This window comes from Haliotis cracherodii, unplaced genomic scaffold (assembly GCF_022045235.1).
Source record: "Haliotis cracherodii isolate W230 unplaced genomic scaffold, xgHalCrac1.p SCAF_20, whole genome shotgun sequence".
In the NCBI taxonomy this organism is placed as follows: domain Eukaryota; kingdom Metazoa; phylum Mollusca; class Gastropoda; order Lepetellida; family Haliotidae; genus Haliotis; species Haliotis cracherodii.
This window is the reverse complement of record NW_027266276.1, coordinates 13,748,278-13,766,939: the sequence shown is the minus strand read 5'-3', so window position 1 is coordinate 13,766,939 and position 18,662 is coordinate 13,748,278. Positions and strand designations below refer to the sequence as shown.

The window sequence follows — 18,662 nt, the reverse complement described above, 5'->3', positions numbered from 1 at the left end:
GACGTGATGACCTTTCTCACTCATTAAAGCCTTACATGCATTGTATTCCTGTTCACGGATTAGCAGACATTAAATATCGAAAACTGAGAACAGCATCCGAATGGCAATATATATAATTTTCATCCCGCCGACGGAAAAAAAATCTATCACAATAAAAAAATAATTCGAAGTATATATTTTTTACTTAAAATAATTTTATTCCAACTGTAATTAAACATGAAGTTTTATGAAATATTTAAGGACCCAAGACAGGTCATGACATGTAATAAATGCAACAACATCTTCTTACGTCGTGCAGTTTGTTTGTGTATAAGTTTTAGTGAAACTAATATTTGAATTTTAATAACGAGCTATATATTACACGGTCCGATGTGTCGTGGAAAGGTCGTATGGTGACACATCTAGAGACGTTTGCAGCACCCGAGATTATGGGTGAGAAAGAGAATAACCAACTCTAAACATGGAATTCATGTTTATCTTTCCCTTGGGAATTATTGTCACAGATCTGTGACATTAATTCCCCTGTTAAAGATAAATCATATTTCCTCGTAGCTCGTTAGTTATGTCATTGTATTTAGCGGTCTAGGTACGGATTCACTTGAAGCAAATAAGGGGTTCTAACGTAAGTGCAGAGTAAACTCAACAGTGACAATTGCTCTACTTGTCAAGGTCGAACCGATCTATTTACTATCGCTATATTTAACAGTGCTACATAGTACACACACACATCTATCTACCTATATGTAAACTGATATTAGTTCTTGTGAAAACTCCTTTATGAATACAAGACAAGATCTTAACGGCTCACACACACATGCATACACACACACACACACACACACACACACACACACACACACACACACACACACACACACACACACACACAGACACACACACACAAACACACACACACGTCTTCTAAATTGTCAAACTGGTCATCCGAGTGTTGTGTGCCTACGCTCAGTTTCAAGTAGGTCCAAATTTCTAACAGGTTGAATGAATCAATCGCTTTGATCTTGTGTCAACATTGAATATGTAGTCCACACGCACAAGCATGTACTGCTTGAACCTCGGACTTCTGAAGAGACAAATTCATGGAACTGTCTTTCAACACTTAAGACAAGACTTCATTCAATACGCAGGACATGATGTTGTATGGACGGGACAGTTGTTATTCATGCTAATTATGTTTCCATTATTCCTTTTCTTTCCAATATTTATTACGAAATTAATTGTGACAGGATTGTGCTAAAGGATTCGAAAATGATCTTTTATCACTGAAACATCGACAGCTTCGTATTTTTTAAAACTTTGATTTGAAACCACTATCCTCCCGCTGAAACTTTAATTATACCATTTAGTTATCCTTTCTGTTATGTTCATGAAAAAAAGAACGGCATTGGTGATGAATTCCACTTTCTTCATACGTGTCCAGTATTTGAAACAACATAAATATGAAAATATCCTACCTATACACAATTTTATATGCTTAAAATGAATATTAAACAATTCAGCACTAATATGTTGGAGATGTTAATAATAATAATATGCACAGTAAATTGCTTTAATAGAAATTCCATCCTATATTTTAATACCCCTATGCGTCATGCTACGTATATCTGGGTCCGCCTGGAGACTATATTTAATACACGAAGGTACTGTACACTCACATCTTTATATTACATGAATACTGTCATTTATAACTCAAGTAGCGCTCATAGCACGCTGGGTTTTATGTTATTCGCGTTGATTCATAATGACGCTAAAATAAATGAATGTGAAAAGAAACATCTAGTTGATAAAAAAAAAAAATATGGCCAGGGAAACTACAGTCAAAGTTTAATTCATAGAAAGGTTATAGTACAAAATTCTTTCTATATTCAGAGGTTCAGGACAATTTGTGAAAAATGAAAACAAATACCATCTGAAGTTTACTTCCTCATTGATAACATCTACGTGAAAATAGGGGGTAAGACAATACGACAAGAGGTAGGCATCCGCATGTGCACCAACTACGCCCCCTCCCCTTCTTCCGGTTCTGTTTCTTCACGCATATGAATCGGAATTCCTGCAAGGATTTCGCAAAGTCAAACAAGGTCATTTGGCCAAGCAGCTTAACTCCTTACATTCATGTACATCGATGATCTGATATCGTTCATTAACAATCAAATAGCCAATTCCCTTCCACAGTTTTACTCACCTGAACGAGAAGTAACGGAGATTATGAGACCGCCCCATATTTAGATCTATGCATAAGAGCGACAAAACACTCTTCACAAGACTGTGACAAGAGAGGTGACTTCTACTTTCCAAAAGACAATTTTCCTTTCATGTCGAGCAATATTCCAGCATCTCCAGCCTTTGCTGTTTACATTTCACATCTTTTGAGATACAATCGAGCATGCTCTTTCTACGAAGATTTCAAAGGACGTCTGACGCATTTGCTCAAAAGTTGTTTGATCAAGGTTACAATATTCAAGGCCTCAGTAGAAGCTTTACAAAGGTTTTATATACTAAACCGCAAAAGAAACGTCACCATGGATAGATATATGAGAAACCTTATTTGTCCAAACACTGTACACATACTTTGAGACATATTAAAAAGATGAAACTTGGCAAAACTGATCATCAAGGTGGAAATTAAAGTGTCAATTCTTCTTAAAGTGAAACACAAGGCGAGTCTCTGAGAAAATGGCATCACAAGTCAGTATCTCGTGTGTCCGCCATGTGCATTGATGACTGCCGTGCAACGTCGATACATGGAATGGATGAGGCGGGCGTTATCATGCTGAAACTCGTGGTTGCGGCGACGTGCCAAATGAGGTATGGCGTGTGGTCTCAAGACTCGATCAATGTACTGAGCTACTGTGACATCATTGCCTCTCCCTGGACCGATGTTCTGGAAGACCACAGGGTCGACCCTCTGTGCAAGACCAATTCCATCCCACATCATGATGCTCGGACCACCCCACAAGCATCAGAATAACGTTTCCCACGGCGTCGCCAGACTCTCTCTCTCTGCCATCTGCTATTGAGATACAGTAACGGCTCTCGTCTGAGAAGAGGACTCTTCTCCACTGGTGGTGGCGGAAAATCTGTTCTGAAATTCCCTTGCTTTTACCTAATCCGTCGTGGTTTTTTTCAAGGATCATACTCACAGGGTAACACCTGGAGCAGGTAAGGTGAAACACTTTGCATTTCAGGATAAACCTCTCCCTCAACCCTGCTTAATGCTTCTATTATCTATGAGTGTGTTTAGGAAAACAGGATTATCTGAGACAGTTGTAATCTGCCATACCGCGAGAATAGGTGCTGCATCTCCGAGCAGTTCGTTCTTTGAAAACACACTTCTCCTGAACCTGACTTGGACCACTCAGTATTATTGTCGTGATGGTTAAAAGTCTCCATAAATTAAAGTTCTCTATATATCTAGCAACTTTTTTTTATATAAGCAACCCCTAAAGCCCCCTCTTGGGTTGCACACACCACTCTCGCACCTTACTTACTTACTTACTTACTTTGGAGATTTAACGTGCGCTTTCCGACTGTTGCGTATTTCGCACACGGGCCCGGCCAGGCCATTTCATGTGTTTCCGAAAGCGGCGAAAGTGGTTTGTGCAACCCAAGAGGGGGGTTTAGGGGTTGCTTAGAATTTGGGAATTTTGAGATTTAGAAAAGATGCCGATGGGGATGGGGAGGAGAACTAAGGGAGCTGGGTATGGTGGATGTTTGTTTGTTTATGTGATTTTGATTTGGTAGGTTATTGTGTTTTTAGATGCGTTTTATTAGTTCCGTTTTTATTAAGAATGCGCCTAAGGCCTTGAAGTTTTCTAGTTTATTTTGTGGGTTTAGTATTGCTTCTAGAGTGAGAGCCTTGTTTAGATTGAGGGTGGTTTGTAATGCGGTTCGATGTGTTAGGTAGTGTGTGCAGTGGATGAGTGCGTGTTCTGGGGTTTCTGGTTGTTTGCAGTGTGGGCAGTTACATGTCCCTGTAGTGTGTTTTTTATATATTTTTTAGGTGGTTATTTAGGTTGGTGTGTCCTGTTTGGAGTTTAGTGATTACTGTCGATTTTTTTTGATGGATGGAGAATTTTTGGTTTGGTTAGTGGTTTGCTGAGCACTCTTTTGATTTGGCTATTTGAGTTTAGATATAGGTTATGCCATTTTTTGGTGATTTTTTGCTTGTTTACACTTTTAATTTCTGATTTTGAGATGGGTAAGTTTAAGCTTATTTCTAGGATTTTGAGGGATAGTTTAGCTGCTTTATCGGCGTTTTCATTACCGTATATTCCTACATGGGCGGGTATCCACAAGAAGGTTATTTGTTTGCCTGCCTTAGTTAGGTCGTTGGAGCTTTTAAGTATTTGATTTATTAATTTAGGTCGGTTTTTGGTATTTTTGTTTTGGAGGGCTTGCAGTCCACTTAGGGAGTCAGTAAGTATTAGGATTTTTTTGTGGTTTTTGGATTCTTGATTATGGAGGGCTGAGGCCATGCCCATTAGTTCTGCCGTGAATATTGATTGGTTGAAGGATTGTGTGGTTTTAGTTGGTTGTGTGGTATGGACTCCGAAACCTGTGTTTGGAGGTCGGATCTGAGGATCCGTCCGTGTAAATGTGACACCAATTTGGCCAATTTTCGTGTATGTATGCTAGTGTGGTAGTTTAAGCTATGTTTGGGTCGGTTTGTTTATTTATTTGGCTAGCTAGTGTTGTGTCTATTTTGGGTATTTTAAGTTTAGGGGTGAAGATATTTGATTGTTTGCAGTTTTGTTTAAGATTTTTAATTTGGTGTTCATTTAGGTAGTTTGTTATTCTTTGGGATATTGGGGTAAGTAAGGGGTGTTTACGAGCTAGAGCTTGGCGTTTGGGGCTGATGTTTTGGTTTATTAAGTTTTGGATGAGAGGGTTTGATTGGGACGCGGCCCAGAAATTTAAGCTTAGCTGTTCCCTGCGTAGACTTAGTGGCATTTCTCCTGTTAAGGCCTGAAGTGAGGTGTAGGAGGTGCCATGTTGGGTGCATGTAATTAGTTTGAGAGCTTGAGTCAAGTTTTTTAGATAGAGAGTTGTTTAGGGTGTTGTATATGGCGCAGCCGTAGTCTAGTTTTGATGTAATTAGTGATATGTAGAGAGAGAGGAGGGTATCTTTGGAGGCTCCCCAGTTAGAGCCAGTTAGGCATCTTAGGGTGTTTAGGTCTTTACTGCGTTTAGTTGTTAGCTATAGGTTTTGGATGTGAGCATCCCAGGTGAGATGTTCATCGAAAATAAGTCCTAAGAATTTGGTTTGTTTTTGAAATGTGATTGTTTGATTGTTTAGCTGGAGGATTGGGGAGGCGGGTTTCATGTTTTTATGTTTGAATACTATTCCTGTTGTTTTGTCCCATTTGTCAGCCCATTGTTGTATTTTATTAAGAGATTTTTGGAGAAGTAAATTTTGGACCATTTTCATGCTTTTAGTGCGGATCCAGATGGCTCCATCATCCGGGAATTTTGATGTGTTTACTTTAAATACGCATCAGTCGGAAAGCGCACGTTAAATCTCCAAAGTAAGTAAGTAAGTAAGTAAGTAAGTAAGTAAGTAAGTAAGTAAGCAACTTTGTTTTACAGTCGTGATGTTTAAGATTATTAACCACCCGGGACAAGTCGATCCGACAGGTTGAATGATACGCAGGATGCAAAAGGAGGTAAGCGCAAGTACGGTACAGAAACTGAAGAAAGTTGGGCTCTCTTAGTTTTCTGTGTGCTTACACATCATCACGTCATACTGGATTTAATTTAGTTTCTTATTCTAATACTGCTAATCTTTGTCAGTGGCCAGTGAAGGTATCACAAGGGAAAATTCCAATATATACAAAATATACAATTTGTATATATGGTATATCCAAAAATATACAATTTTGTATGTATGGTATATCCAAAAATATACAATTTTGTATATATGGATAGATTTTACGACTGCTTTACTCAGTTCCTTTTTACTGGATTCTCACAATATGTGGTTGATATTGAAAATATTACTATTATACCGGACAGTATTATTGCATGTGACAAATATACTTTAAAACTATGTTCATTATGACAACTATATTTGGAGTGTTATGAAATAATTGTCATTTATTCATGTTGACAGCATTTTACATAATAAAGAAAGAGAAGATTTCTGCAGACTTTTGTAACTGTTAGATATATAATACGTCCGCCTACTGTTTACAAAGAAGATGATCTATACATACAAGTAGTTCAGAGTAGTTTTAAACAGTGACGGTAAAATAAATTAATCGTGAATAGCGGCAAATATGAATATATACAATTTAATATATATGTTTCTGTTATGTCATGGTATGTTGATTCTGAATCTAAAATATTGCTTGATATTGTTTGCCAAACAGTTGTATGCACTGTCCATCGTGATACTTCTACTTAAGTATATAAAAAAGGATGTTTGTTTAGACATGCGTTCATTGTAAACAACGCCGTGTTTTCGTTTGCTGGTTAGCTTTTACAGGTCAAAAGCAAAGTTAATCGCATTACTTTCGTGACGCATTTTAGGCCTGTCATACAGTTCCTGAAACAAATATATCCAATACAGCCGATGCAAGTCAATCATATTTGGCAAGACTAGATTACTGCAGTTATATTTTTTATCAATATAATCAAACAATTGTTTTTATTTTTGTAAAATATGTTCTTTTCAGAAACTAGATGTTAGTCTAGCCAGCGGTCTAAACTCGCATTAATTTGGTTACACGTTTCATGATTTACAATATTCGTGAAGAATATGTAACAATTAGCCACAATTAGAGCCTTTGGTAGGAGTAGAGGGAATGATAAGCATAGACTTGCTAAGTATTTTATGATAGCTCAAAAGAAACTATGATTTATGTTTGTAGTACACCCCAAAAAGAGGGATAACACAAGTGATATATTAAGATGACATACAACTTATACATACTTACGTGTATAAACTACTATCAAACAGTGAGGATAACAGGTGTTTGCATACAGGTGAGCGTATCCTGCACCACCGGTGGAACAAACACACGCAAAGGCAAGTTAGTTGTTTAACCCGAAAAACACGGAAACGATTAGCACAAGTCAAAACAGAGAATTTCATCTGACATAACTCCATTTGCTACTTCTGTGGTAGTCACCAATCAACCTATTTATACTTCCAAAAATAGCTTTAACCCTTTTAAAGCTTTTGAGAAATTCAACAGTATGGGTTTGGTCTGACAAAGCAAGAAGCACAAATTGGGCATGTTTCGGCCAATGATTAGAGTATTCTTGCAAGTCTAAGGGTCCAACAGGAGTTATTTCTGCGACATGCTATTTCAAAACCCAAAATTCAGAGGGATATATATGAAAAGAAAAATTTGAAATAATACAAATATAAATTCCTTCCAGGTGAAGGCTATCACTTGAAATCAAATTAACAAAGCAGATTTTAGTCAATGACACATCTCTTGGGGTAGAAGTTCATCTCTAACTGACTGTTCAGTAACATTCATGTAATATTAGTAATATTCAAATAAGTGTACTTGTTCTAGGTGTGTTTGACGTGGATACATATATCTAAGCGTATAGAAGAAACGTCAACAAACTTGTAACTATGTATAAAATAATAAATAAGCCATGTCCTTCATATGTAACTGATCTTATACCACCAGCTGTGTCACAGAAGGTCAGTTATAATCTCAGAAACCGCCATGATTTTGTAGCACCATTTGCACGGACATCTACGTTTAACGGGTCTTATATTATAGATACATTAGGCCAATGGAATAATCTGTCATCAGGAATCAGGGATAGTCCGTCAATATCTTATTTTAAAGCTGTCGCATCTGAGCAGCCTACATCACCACCTATGCACTATAATGGCGGTGAGAGATCTACAAACATATTGCACACTAAATTGAGACACAATTGTAGCACACTAAATTCCAACCTGTTTCGTGTTAATTATCTGATACTATTTCCTGTAAATGCGGAGCTCCTTGTGAAAATTCATTCCATTTCTTCTTCCAATGTACCTTATATGATGATATTAGGGAGACATTACTGACAGCTATCGATAATCTTGGAGGACAAAAAACTCTAAATAGTATTTTTTTTGTGATCCAAACTTAGATGTTTTCCTGAATACAAAAATATTCTTGTCTGTACACAAATTTATAGAAACGACTAACAGATTCAGTAGCTAGCATATGATTGTTTCCAAACTGTTAATCATTAATATTGTTAAATCTATATACAACACTAACATGTATAATATTAGCATATGTATGAGACGCACCGTGTCTTCACTTTCCAGCAGATTGTACATATCCTTCATATGAGCACTGTATATAAATATATATTGCGCACTATGTTTCCACAATGTGATGCTTCAACTGTAAATTGTTAATTTTCATTATGCAATATTATGTATAACTGTATATAGGGAGAAGGTTGTGCTGCACTTGTGTCCAATCCCTTTGTCTTTTTGGACAATACACTATGTTTAATAATAATAATAATAATAATAATAATAATAATAAGCAACCAATGTATTATGATCAGGGTCCATTGGTATCCCTTCAGCAAGTGCGAATCAGGTCCTAACACATCTGTTTTGTCATGTATCACGCGCTATACAGTCGAACCTCGCTTATCCGGACAATTGCTTTTTCTAAAATGTTGTCCGGATAAACGAGTTTCTGGATATCTGAATACCTTGTTATCTGACCAGAAGTCCTTCCCCTACCTCAATTCTACCGAGGCATATGTGAAATGAATGGCAAAAATATGATTTATGAAGGATCGACCAATTACTAATAAAATACATTGTGCAGTACAGACCTACGCAGCATGCTGTGACAGCGCACTGCATTATTGAAACGGCTGAACAAATGTATATGTAGCCTAGTTTAGACAATGCACTTATTTTGTGTACAGATGTGACGGCGAGGTTGGGGCAACCTGACACACATGAGCATTAATAGCCATGTTTACCTGTACTAGTTGAGAGCCAAGGTTGACCTCATTCCTGTGTGAAAAATGTTGTCGAGGCATCTGTAAACGGCTAAAGAAATGCAAATGTAGCCTAGTTTAGACTATGCACTTGCTTTGTGTACAGATGTGACGGGGAGGTAAGGGAAACCTGACACACATGAGCATTTATAGCCATGTTTACCTGTACTTGTAGTTGACTGCCAAAAATGCTGTCGAGGCATCTGTACATCTTCTTTGTCGAACTGCATTATTTAAGTACATCAAGATGAGACATCATATACATTCATATATATTTGTTGAGCACGAAACCTTGAAGTGTAGCCAGGACATTTCCAAGAAACTATGGGCGGCCATGTAGCTTCAATATCTTATAAATTATATCACTGAACATAGGTTAAGGTGTATTCAGTAAACAAAGATCTGAAGGGCTGTATTTGCTTCATCGAACACACTATGCGTTCATCACAGTTTGTGACGGATTACGGATACGAACGAACTAGCACTAGATATAATACTAATCTAAAGATGTGAATCCATTTGATGATACATCTGTGGAGTTGAAGTTGATTTTGACCGCCCGGGCCAAGTCGGACCCAACACAAGACAAACACTTCTGATAGAGACTATGTTGAGAATGTAAAGGGAAAAGGGCTTCACTTTGAGCACCTTGTTTTCTTTAAGTACAGCGATCTGAGACACTATAAAGTGGTATTTAGGTAGATATAATACTGATCTAAAGATGTGAATCCATTTGATGATACATCTGTGAGGTTTAAGTTGATTTTGACCACCCGGGCTAAGTCGGACCGAACACTTCTGACATAGATTTTCTTAAGAAAATACAGTAAAAATGCTTCACTTTGAATACCATGTTTTCTTTAAATACGATGTACCGTGACATTATAAAGTGGTATATAGGTAGATATAACACTAATCTATAGATGTAAACACATTTGAAGATACATCTGTGTGTTTAAAGTTGATTTTGATCGCCGAGGCCAAGTCGGACCCAACACAAGCAAAACACTTCTGATAGAGACTATGTTGAGAATGTAGAAGGAAAAGGGCTTCACTTTGAGCCCCTTGTTTTCTTTAAGTACAGCGATCTGAGACACTATAAAGTGTTATTTAGGTAGATATAACACCAGTCTATAGGTGTAAACACATTTAAAGATAGATCTGTGAGGTTTAAGTTAATTTTGACAGCCCGGGCCAAGTCGGACCGAACACTTCTGACAGAGATTTTCTTAAGAAAATACAGTAAAAATGATTCACTTTGAGCACCTTGTTTTCTTTAAATACGATATACCGTGACATTATAAAGTGGTATATAGGTAGATATAACACTAATCTATAGATGTAAACACATTTAAAGATAGATCTGTGAGGTTTAAGTTGATTTTGACAGCCCAGGCCAAGTCGGACCGAACACTTCTGACAGAGATTTTCTACAGGAACATGATATCCAAAACGTGTTGTGCGTGACCTGTAATGTGTGCCATATTTCCTCCATAGGGTCTGTCCTTGGGACATCTGATGTAGACCCTATCTGGATGAAGACCACCATTCAGGACTACTTCTCCCAGTCACGAGACCACGTCACAGACCCGACCTACAAAGAGGCGGCAAAGAATTTCATCTTGAAGTTCGGTGACTACGGCTTGGAGACCCACACGCATACTTTTGCCACAGGTGTCTCGACGGTAACGTCATCAACGTTTGACATTACCCAGCATTAGCCTGCATATTGTAAGCCGCAATGTAATTTTGTCAAGCTTAGCCAGTTCCTTTTCCGGGTGCAGGAAGCGGAACACACCAAAGCAGTTCCGCACCAAATGTCACCTACTTGAAAATATCTGTGCTCACATTCTGCATAAGTAATCTTGTTAAAAAAGACATCATTAAATTTTGAAAAACAAGGTCAGTTTTAATTACTGAATGGGTATACATTTAAAAAATCATAAAAATCTTTCACAATATCATCCAATCCCAGCTGCCAGATATCTTGAATCTGCACTGAAGGCTCTACGAAAACGGCTTGGGCACAACTGATTCTGATTTAGAGTAGTAGAACCCTGAGGTACCATCTCGCATATATCTCTGACAAAAACGCTGACCTCGAGGCCACCAGCCCATATCTTATCCTCGCAGGGTAGCAAGTAAACATGTTTTGATACAGTGATCCTTCAATATAAACTTTCTTCAGTATTCCACTTTTTTCCGTATTGCCCTCGTCCTTCGGTATTCCACTGTGCCTTTAGTATTCCGTTATTGATTCAGTAAACCGCTCTTCCTTGAGTATTCCACCATAACTTCAGTATTCCAAGTTTAACTAATAAACTCTTCTGTTAGTATCCCCTTTCATTCCGTTTCCCACTCTGCCTCCAGTATCCCACTCTGCCTTCAGTATCCCACTCTGCCCCCAGTATTCCACTCTGCCCCCAGTATTCCACTCTGCCTTCAGTATTCCACTCTGCCTCCAGTATTCCGCTCTGCCTCCAGTATCCCACTCTGCCTTCAGTATTCCTCTCTTCCTCTCTGCCTCTAGTATCCCACTCAGTCCCCAGTATTCCTCTTTGCCTCCAGTATTCCAATCTGCCTCCAGTATTCCTCTCTGCCTCCAGTATTCCACTCTGCCTCCAGTATTCCACTCTGCCTATAGTATCCCACTCAGTCCCCAGTATTCCTCTTTGCCTCCAGTATTCTTTTCTGCCTACAGTATCCCACTCAGTCCCCAGTATTCCTCTTTGCCTCCAGTATTCCTCTCTGCCTCCAGTATCCCACTCAGCCTCCAGTATTCCTCTCTGCCTATAGTATCCCACTCAGTCCCCAGTATTCCTCTTTGCCTCCAGTATTCCACTCTGCCTCCAGTATTCCACTCTGCCTCCAGTATTCCACTCTGCCTCCAGTATCCCACTCAGCCTCCAGTATTCCACTCAGTCCCTAGTATTCCACTCTGCCTCCAGTATTCCACTCTGCCTCCAGTATTCCTCTCTGCCTCCAGTATTCCTCTCTGCCTCTAGTATTCCTCTCTGCCTCCAGTATTCCACTCTGCCTCCAGTATCTCACTCAGCCTCCAGTATTCCACTCAGTCCCTAGTATTCCACTCTGCCTCAAGTATTCCACTCAGTCCCTAGTACTCCACTCAGCCTCCAGTATTCCACTCAGTCCCTAGTATTCCACTTTGCCTCCAGTATTCCTCTCTGCCTCCAGTATTCCACCCTGCCTGAAGTATTCCTCTTTGCCTCCAGTATTCCACTCTGCCTCAAGTATTCCACTCAGTCCCCAGTATTCCACTCTTCCTCCAGTATTCCACTCTGCCTCCAGTATTCCACTCAGTCCCTAGTATTCCACTCTGCCTCCAGTATTCCACTCTGCCTCCAGTATTCCACTCTGCCTCAAGTATTCCACTCAGTCCCCAGTATTCCACTCTTCCTCCAGTATTCCACTCTGCCTCCAGTATTCCACTCAGTCCCTAGTATTCCCCTCTGCCTCCAGTATTCCACTCTGCCTCCAGTATTCCACTCAGTCCCTAGTATTCCACTCTGCCTCCAGTATTCCACTCAGTCCCTAGTATTCCACTCAGTCTCCAGTATTCCACTTTGACTCCAGTATTCCACTCAGTCCCTAGTATTCCTCTCTGCCTCCAGTATTCCACTCTTCCCCAAGTATTCCACTCTGCATCCAGTATCCTACTCAGCCCCCAGTATTCCTCTTTTCCTCCAGTATTACACTCTGCCTCCAGTATTCCACTCAGTCCCTAGTATTCCACTCTGCCTCCAGTATTCCACTCAGTCTCCAGTATTCCACTTTGCCTCCAATATTCCACTCAGTCCCCAGTATTCGTCTTTGCCTCCAGTATTCCACTCAGTCCATTGTATTCAACTCTGCCTCCAGTATTCCCCTCTGCCTCCAGTATTCCACTCTGCCTCAAGTATTCCACTCTGCCTCAAGTATTCCACTCTGATTTCCGCATACCACTCTGCTTCTAGTATTCCACTTTGCCTTCAGCATTCCACTCTGCCTCCAGTATCCCACTCTTACTTCAGTACTACAGAGCATCAAGTCTCCATATCCAGCAGCTTACAGCAGGGACGTTTACAGTTATTTCTGTTGTTGCATTTGTTCCTATTTTATTTCTTTAACTGATAATCTAGTTTCTCTATTTCAGGTGACAGGCAACAATGTAATAGGCGTTTTAAAAGAAAAGTATTTCAAAACGGCCAGTGACCGAGTAGTTGGAGTAACCGCACATTGCGACACTGCAGCAGGAACTCAAGGTGTGTTTGTGTTGCCGAACTGGGATATGTCAGCAAGTATGTGTTCATGTGTTGTTTAACGCCGCATTTAGAAATATTCCAGCTTCGTGAAGGCTATCTGGTGTGGACCAGACAAACCAAGTCACCGAGACTGACAACCTGATCCATTGACTGACTGACAATCTGATCCATTGACTGACTGACAATCTGATCCATTGACTGACTGAAAGTATGATCCATTGACTGACTGACAGTATGATCCATTGACTGACTGATCCATTGACTGATTGACAGTATGATCCATTGACTGATTGACAGCCTGATCCATTGACTGACTGACAATCTGATCCACTGACTGACTGACAATCTGATCCATTGACTGATTGACAGCCTGATCCATTGACTGATTGACAGTCTGATCCATTGACTGACTGACTGACAGTCTGATCCATTGACTGACCCCTAGTCTGATCCATTGACTGACCCCCAGGCTGATCCTTTGACTGACCCACAGTCTGATCCTCCGACAAGCAAGGGACCACTCGAACTTCATTATCAGCTCCCCGCGGAGTGTACAATCCAAGCTGCTTATGAGTGAGTGAATATGGTTTTACGCCGCTTTTAGCAATAATCCAGCAATATCACGGCGGGGGACAATCCACGCTGCTTATGAGTGAGTAAGTAAGTGAGTGAGTGAGTATGGTTTTACGCCGCTTTTACCAATATTCCAGCAATATCACGGCGGGGGACACCAGAAATGGGCTTCACACATTGTACCCATTTTGGGAATCGAACCCGGGTCTTTGGCGTGACGAGCGAACGCTTTAACCACTAGGCTACCCGACCGCACAGCTGCTTATGAGGCGCTGGACGGTTACAACGCGATATCACCCTGGTGTGTATATTAAACAGTGATATTATACTTAACTGACACTATATATATACCTAATGTTAAATAATTTTGGTTTCGCCTCTTAACAAATGGTAGAGTATTTTTGTCGCTGTCAGTATCCGATACTAACGCTGTGATTTGTCAGACAGTATCCTTCTTTATTAATCTTTCCTTCAGGCGTGAATGCAAACGGAGCAGGGGTCGTGGCCATGTTGCAGGCGGCCAGACATCTCGCCAAGTTTACTCGAGACTACACCGTGGTGTTTGTTGCATTCGACTTCTTGGAGCCTGGGGAAGGTTTGAATATATCTGTAAAGCAATGTTTCTCCCCAACAAACTAGGACCTAACATGAATTCAACCAGAATAAGAACAACAATAGTACATCTAGCCATTAATACCACTGTCGGAGGGTATTGGTCGGTCTTTCCCATGAGCGTGTCATTTCTAAAGACGTTAAAGGTTGTTGTGTCCACACCTACGGACATCGCTGTGTACGAGCAACAATCTCGAACGCGGCGTTACGTTAAACCTTATTTCACCCTACCTCACCATTGGTAATAATAACCAAGTTTCCTACGTCGTTATGACAGTAGCCACTTTATCACTTGATCGGAATATTATTACACGTCTAATACATTTCTGGACGGTCTTGTTTGGGCGCCACACAAACAAGGGTAACTCTGTTCTTGAAGACGCAGAACGTTGTGCAGAGTTGGGCCCTCTGAGTCGTGACTGCATCACATGATCGTGTGTTCGAATGCCAGATTCGCTCTGATTATGATTCTTCACAACTGATTCTACAAATGATCGTTAGCTTCAACCTATATCACCTCAGGCCTTCCCCTATCATGCCGCTGATGATATAACTGAAATACTGTTGAAAGTGGCGTTAAACACAATTCACACACTAACTCATATTAAAACATATTTGTTCTGAGGTAAGGCAACCTGTTGTGTCAAGCGCGAGACAATTTCAGTGTGCATGTTTCCATCCCCAGATAACGCCTGTACGAGTCTTGGCTGTGGAAGTAGGAGTTTTATGAATGAATGGGTGTATTCATTCTGGTCAACACCACCAACGACCACCGGTGTCATTGTCATGGACAACATATTAAACTTCAACGACATCCAGGAATCACAGAGTCTACCTGCAGGATATGATGTTGTACCATTTTAGTTCAACAAACGTTAAAACTTCAGAAACTGATATTTAATCTTCTTTATAGGACAAGTTTGTAAAATCAATACAAAGTTTGTACAATCAGACTAAGAGGGACTTTTTAAAACAGAATCTGTTCCTGAAAAGGCTTGAAATAACATCAGGTTTTTACGAAGAAATATTCCTTACTTGGACTGGCTGGATAAGGGAGATACAAATGTTGCAATCTCCTTTCACGGAAAAATAAATAAGTCTTGAGGCGCTGAATGAATAAATATTATGCCTCAAACAAAAACCAATAAAACATGGTTGGTTCCAAACCAACTTGAGGACCCATCACATTATATGTAACCAATCTATGGCTTGTGGTAGGCGACTTATTGAGCTGCATCCTTTCCCACTCTTTATCTGATGCTTACCTTAAAAGACAATTAATTGGAAGGAGTGTACTGCTCGGTTGATTGCATGTTGTCACCTTGGCACCTGGATGGTTGCGCATGTGTTTTTTCATGAGTTTGCCTGGTCCACACTACACATATTGAAAGGCCATCGTGATATAAGTTTTGCTGACTGTTGTGAAAATAATACGTTTATTCACTCATGAATTTGTTGCAGCTGTTTCCCGGCCTTGCGAGTAGTCTCACCTCAAACAACAACAAAGGAGACTTCCTGACAGTCATCGGACGTCCTTTTGACTCGGGTGTTCTCAACTCTTTCATTCAATCCTACACAGCTCTGGGTCAGCCGGAGTTTGGCATGGAGAACGTGTACATCTCCAATATAACTGGATCCTCTGTTACTCCCGACGACATCACCACCTATTGGGACCTTATGAAAAGTAATCACCTTACCTTCTGGAACCACAGCGTCCCGGCCATCTTCATCACAGACACTGGTAAGTAATGCCACCATATCCAGCGTATTATGTCTATACCCTGCTATATCCTTTAAAGGGAATTGTCACACCTTCGTTACTGGAACACTGGTACTCAATCGGGTGGTCATGCATCGTGGCTTGGTTGACCGCGTGGCTTCGTACGTCGACGACATGGATCATGGTACTGATCACCGGGGGGCACGGGTGGCCCAGTCGTCTAAGGCGCCGCGATTCGCTAGGCAGAGTTGCATCCCTTGGGCACGCCAGAAACCCACGATTGTGGCTTTGAATCCCGGTTCGCCCCAGTTATGTTCTAGGTTTGTCATCACCATACCTTTGCTCGTGGGTTTCACCGAAGTGCTAAACGTCTGAGACCTGCATCGCTTCTGGCTTTCCTCCCACATTAACTGACACGTCGCGATATAACTGGAATACTGTTAAAAGCGGCGTTAAACCCAACTCACTCACTCACTTAAAATAGCCATCCGATGAAGATCAGTCGATCAGTGGGGATCCAGAGACATCCATTATTGTAGTGCAGCTTGTCGTGGCCTTGCGATCCATAGTCGCTCGTCACACTGAAAACCCAAGTTAACACTCTCATAGTAGGAACCATTTCTGAAATATTGCGAACCCGTGGGGATCTCGGGTACGAATATAGGTCCCCAACAACATATCCTTGAGGCGAATAAATAGACCGGATGGTCTCAGTGACTTGGTTGATTGCATGTCAACTTGAGATTTCAATCACTAGTTTGTCAATTGTTTACTCAATTTATTCAATCGTCGAGTGCTCATAAAGTTTATTCTTAAAACAAGTAAGCCATAATTGTTCTTTTTGAAGCGTCTCTGGAGGTTTCTACACATAGCAGGTACCTATACCACTGGTGTGTCAAAAAGTGAATTTGATTGTGACGCATAAAGGTCACATGTAACTATAGGTTCTCCAGCCTCTGAGTATAACTCGATGACTTCCTCTGCATTGACGTTTGTACTTTTGGCCATTGAAGTATAGGATATTTAATGTGTCTAGTAAAATATGATGTTTGTTTGTTTGTTTGATTGTTTGTTGTTTAACGCCGCATCAGCAATATTCCAGCTATATGACGGCGCTCTGTACACAATAGAGTCTGGACCAGACAATCCAGTGATTAATATCATGAGCATCGATCCACGAATCTCTCATCTCGTGACGTGGAAAAGGGACACGTTTGAAAAGAAAATATCCTTTCCACGTCTCTGGGTGAGAGATACATCATTTTTCACTCGACACATTTATTATCCTCTTTATCCGATCCTCATCGAAATTTATACTCATACAATTAAATACATATGGCTGCAGCCGACTTTCGGGGTTACATGAGAAGCTGCTACCATAAATCATGTGATGCTCATGATGCCCATCACTGTATTGTCTGGTCCAGACTCATATAGCTGGAATATTGCTGAAAGCGGTGTCAAAAAACAAACAACATTGCCAAGAAATCAGTTTTCATTTATTCATCAAGGGGATCTGGTTGTCTGGTTCCAACTTGATTATTTAGAGACCGCCGTCATATAGCTGGACAATAGCTGAGTGCGGCGTAAAGCAACAAAGAAATAAACAAACAAATCAACCATTCTATTATCCGTGCAATATGGACTCATACAATTTAACGAATTCTTGCAGCCGACTTTCGGGGTTACATGAAAACCTGCTACCATCAATCATGTGATAACATGAGTCAGGTCACGGACAAGAGGATCCAGTTCGCCGGGAAGACGACCCAGGCTGTCATTGACACTGTGGGCAAACTGGCGCCAGCATCAAGTGCAGGTAACTCTGCATGACGTACATTCCGAATGTTGTTCTCACTATGTATCTAAATTGATTGGTGCAAGAATAGGGGCCCTTCATTTTATATTTGTAATGAATAAAAACACTGACAGTCAAGTCAGAACATTGATATTGGTGTAATCAGTTCTTGTCATCGTCGGTCTGTTATTGTTTCCAGGAGTACACCGTCTGGATGTGTCTATGCTTGGAGTTCTCGTGGGGATACTCCTGTGGATCAACGCTGCCTTTACTGTATAGACCCTCTGTAACCAGTTGCCCGCGCATTGCTGACGGGAGAGGCGGCAGTTTACATTCGCCCACATTAAAATGTTACCGACCGATTATTAAAAGAGACCCTACGCTGCTTAATTCGGTTCCACTTTTCCTATTTAAGGAGTTCGTTGTCTTCTTTAATGTGTACATTGTTAGTATCCCTTCATGACGATCAATAATGACGTTCGTGAATTTTGCCTAAAAGGGAATACTATTATATAGTAATGAACACACACAGTACCACTTTCTTGTTTGTTTTAAGTGAATTAAATGAAATCGTTGTGCGATGAAGAATATAATGGACAAGATCAATATTCAGAATGACAAAGGCTATATTTGCCACAAAAAAAACAAAAAACAAAACAAAAACAAAACAATACAAATGACATTTTTG

General features: G+C 40.3%; 1 protein-coding gene across 1 annotated transcript; it reads left to right on the top strand.

Moving 5' to 3' along the window:
* Window positions 1-5,672: 5,672 nt before the first annotated feature.
* LOC139470401 (uncharacterized) lies at window positions 5,673-18,253 on the top strand. The gene is made up of 9 exons (XM_071252816.1): window positions 5,673-5,694; window positions 9,116-9,128; window positions 10,400-10,694; window positions 13,163-13,271; window positions 14,320-14,439; window positions 15,142-15,308; window positions 15,918-16,197; window positions 17,849-17,995; window positions 18,174-18,253. Exons 1-9 carry the CDS (start codon window positions 5,673-5,675, stop codon window positions 18,251-18,253), a joined length of 1,233 nt encoding a protein of 410 aa, XP_071108917.1.
* The last annotated feature ends 409 nt before the right edge of the window (window positions 18,254-18,662 follow it).

Bases quoted from the DNA above. Each gene is read 5' to 3' on its own strand.
- LOC139470401 (XM_071252816.1), top strand. From the start codon at position 5,673: ATGCAAAAGGAGGTAAGCGCAA. The intron at 13,272-14,319 runs GTGTGTTTGTGT...TCTTTCCTTCAG, and splicing joins CACTGCAGCAGGAACTCAAG to GCGTGAATGCAAACGGAGCA. The intron at 17,996-18,173 runs GTAACTCTGCAT...TATTGTTTCCAG, and splicing joins GGCGCCAGCATCAAGTGCAG to GAGTACACCGTCTGGATGTG.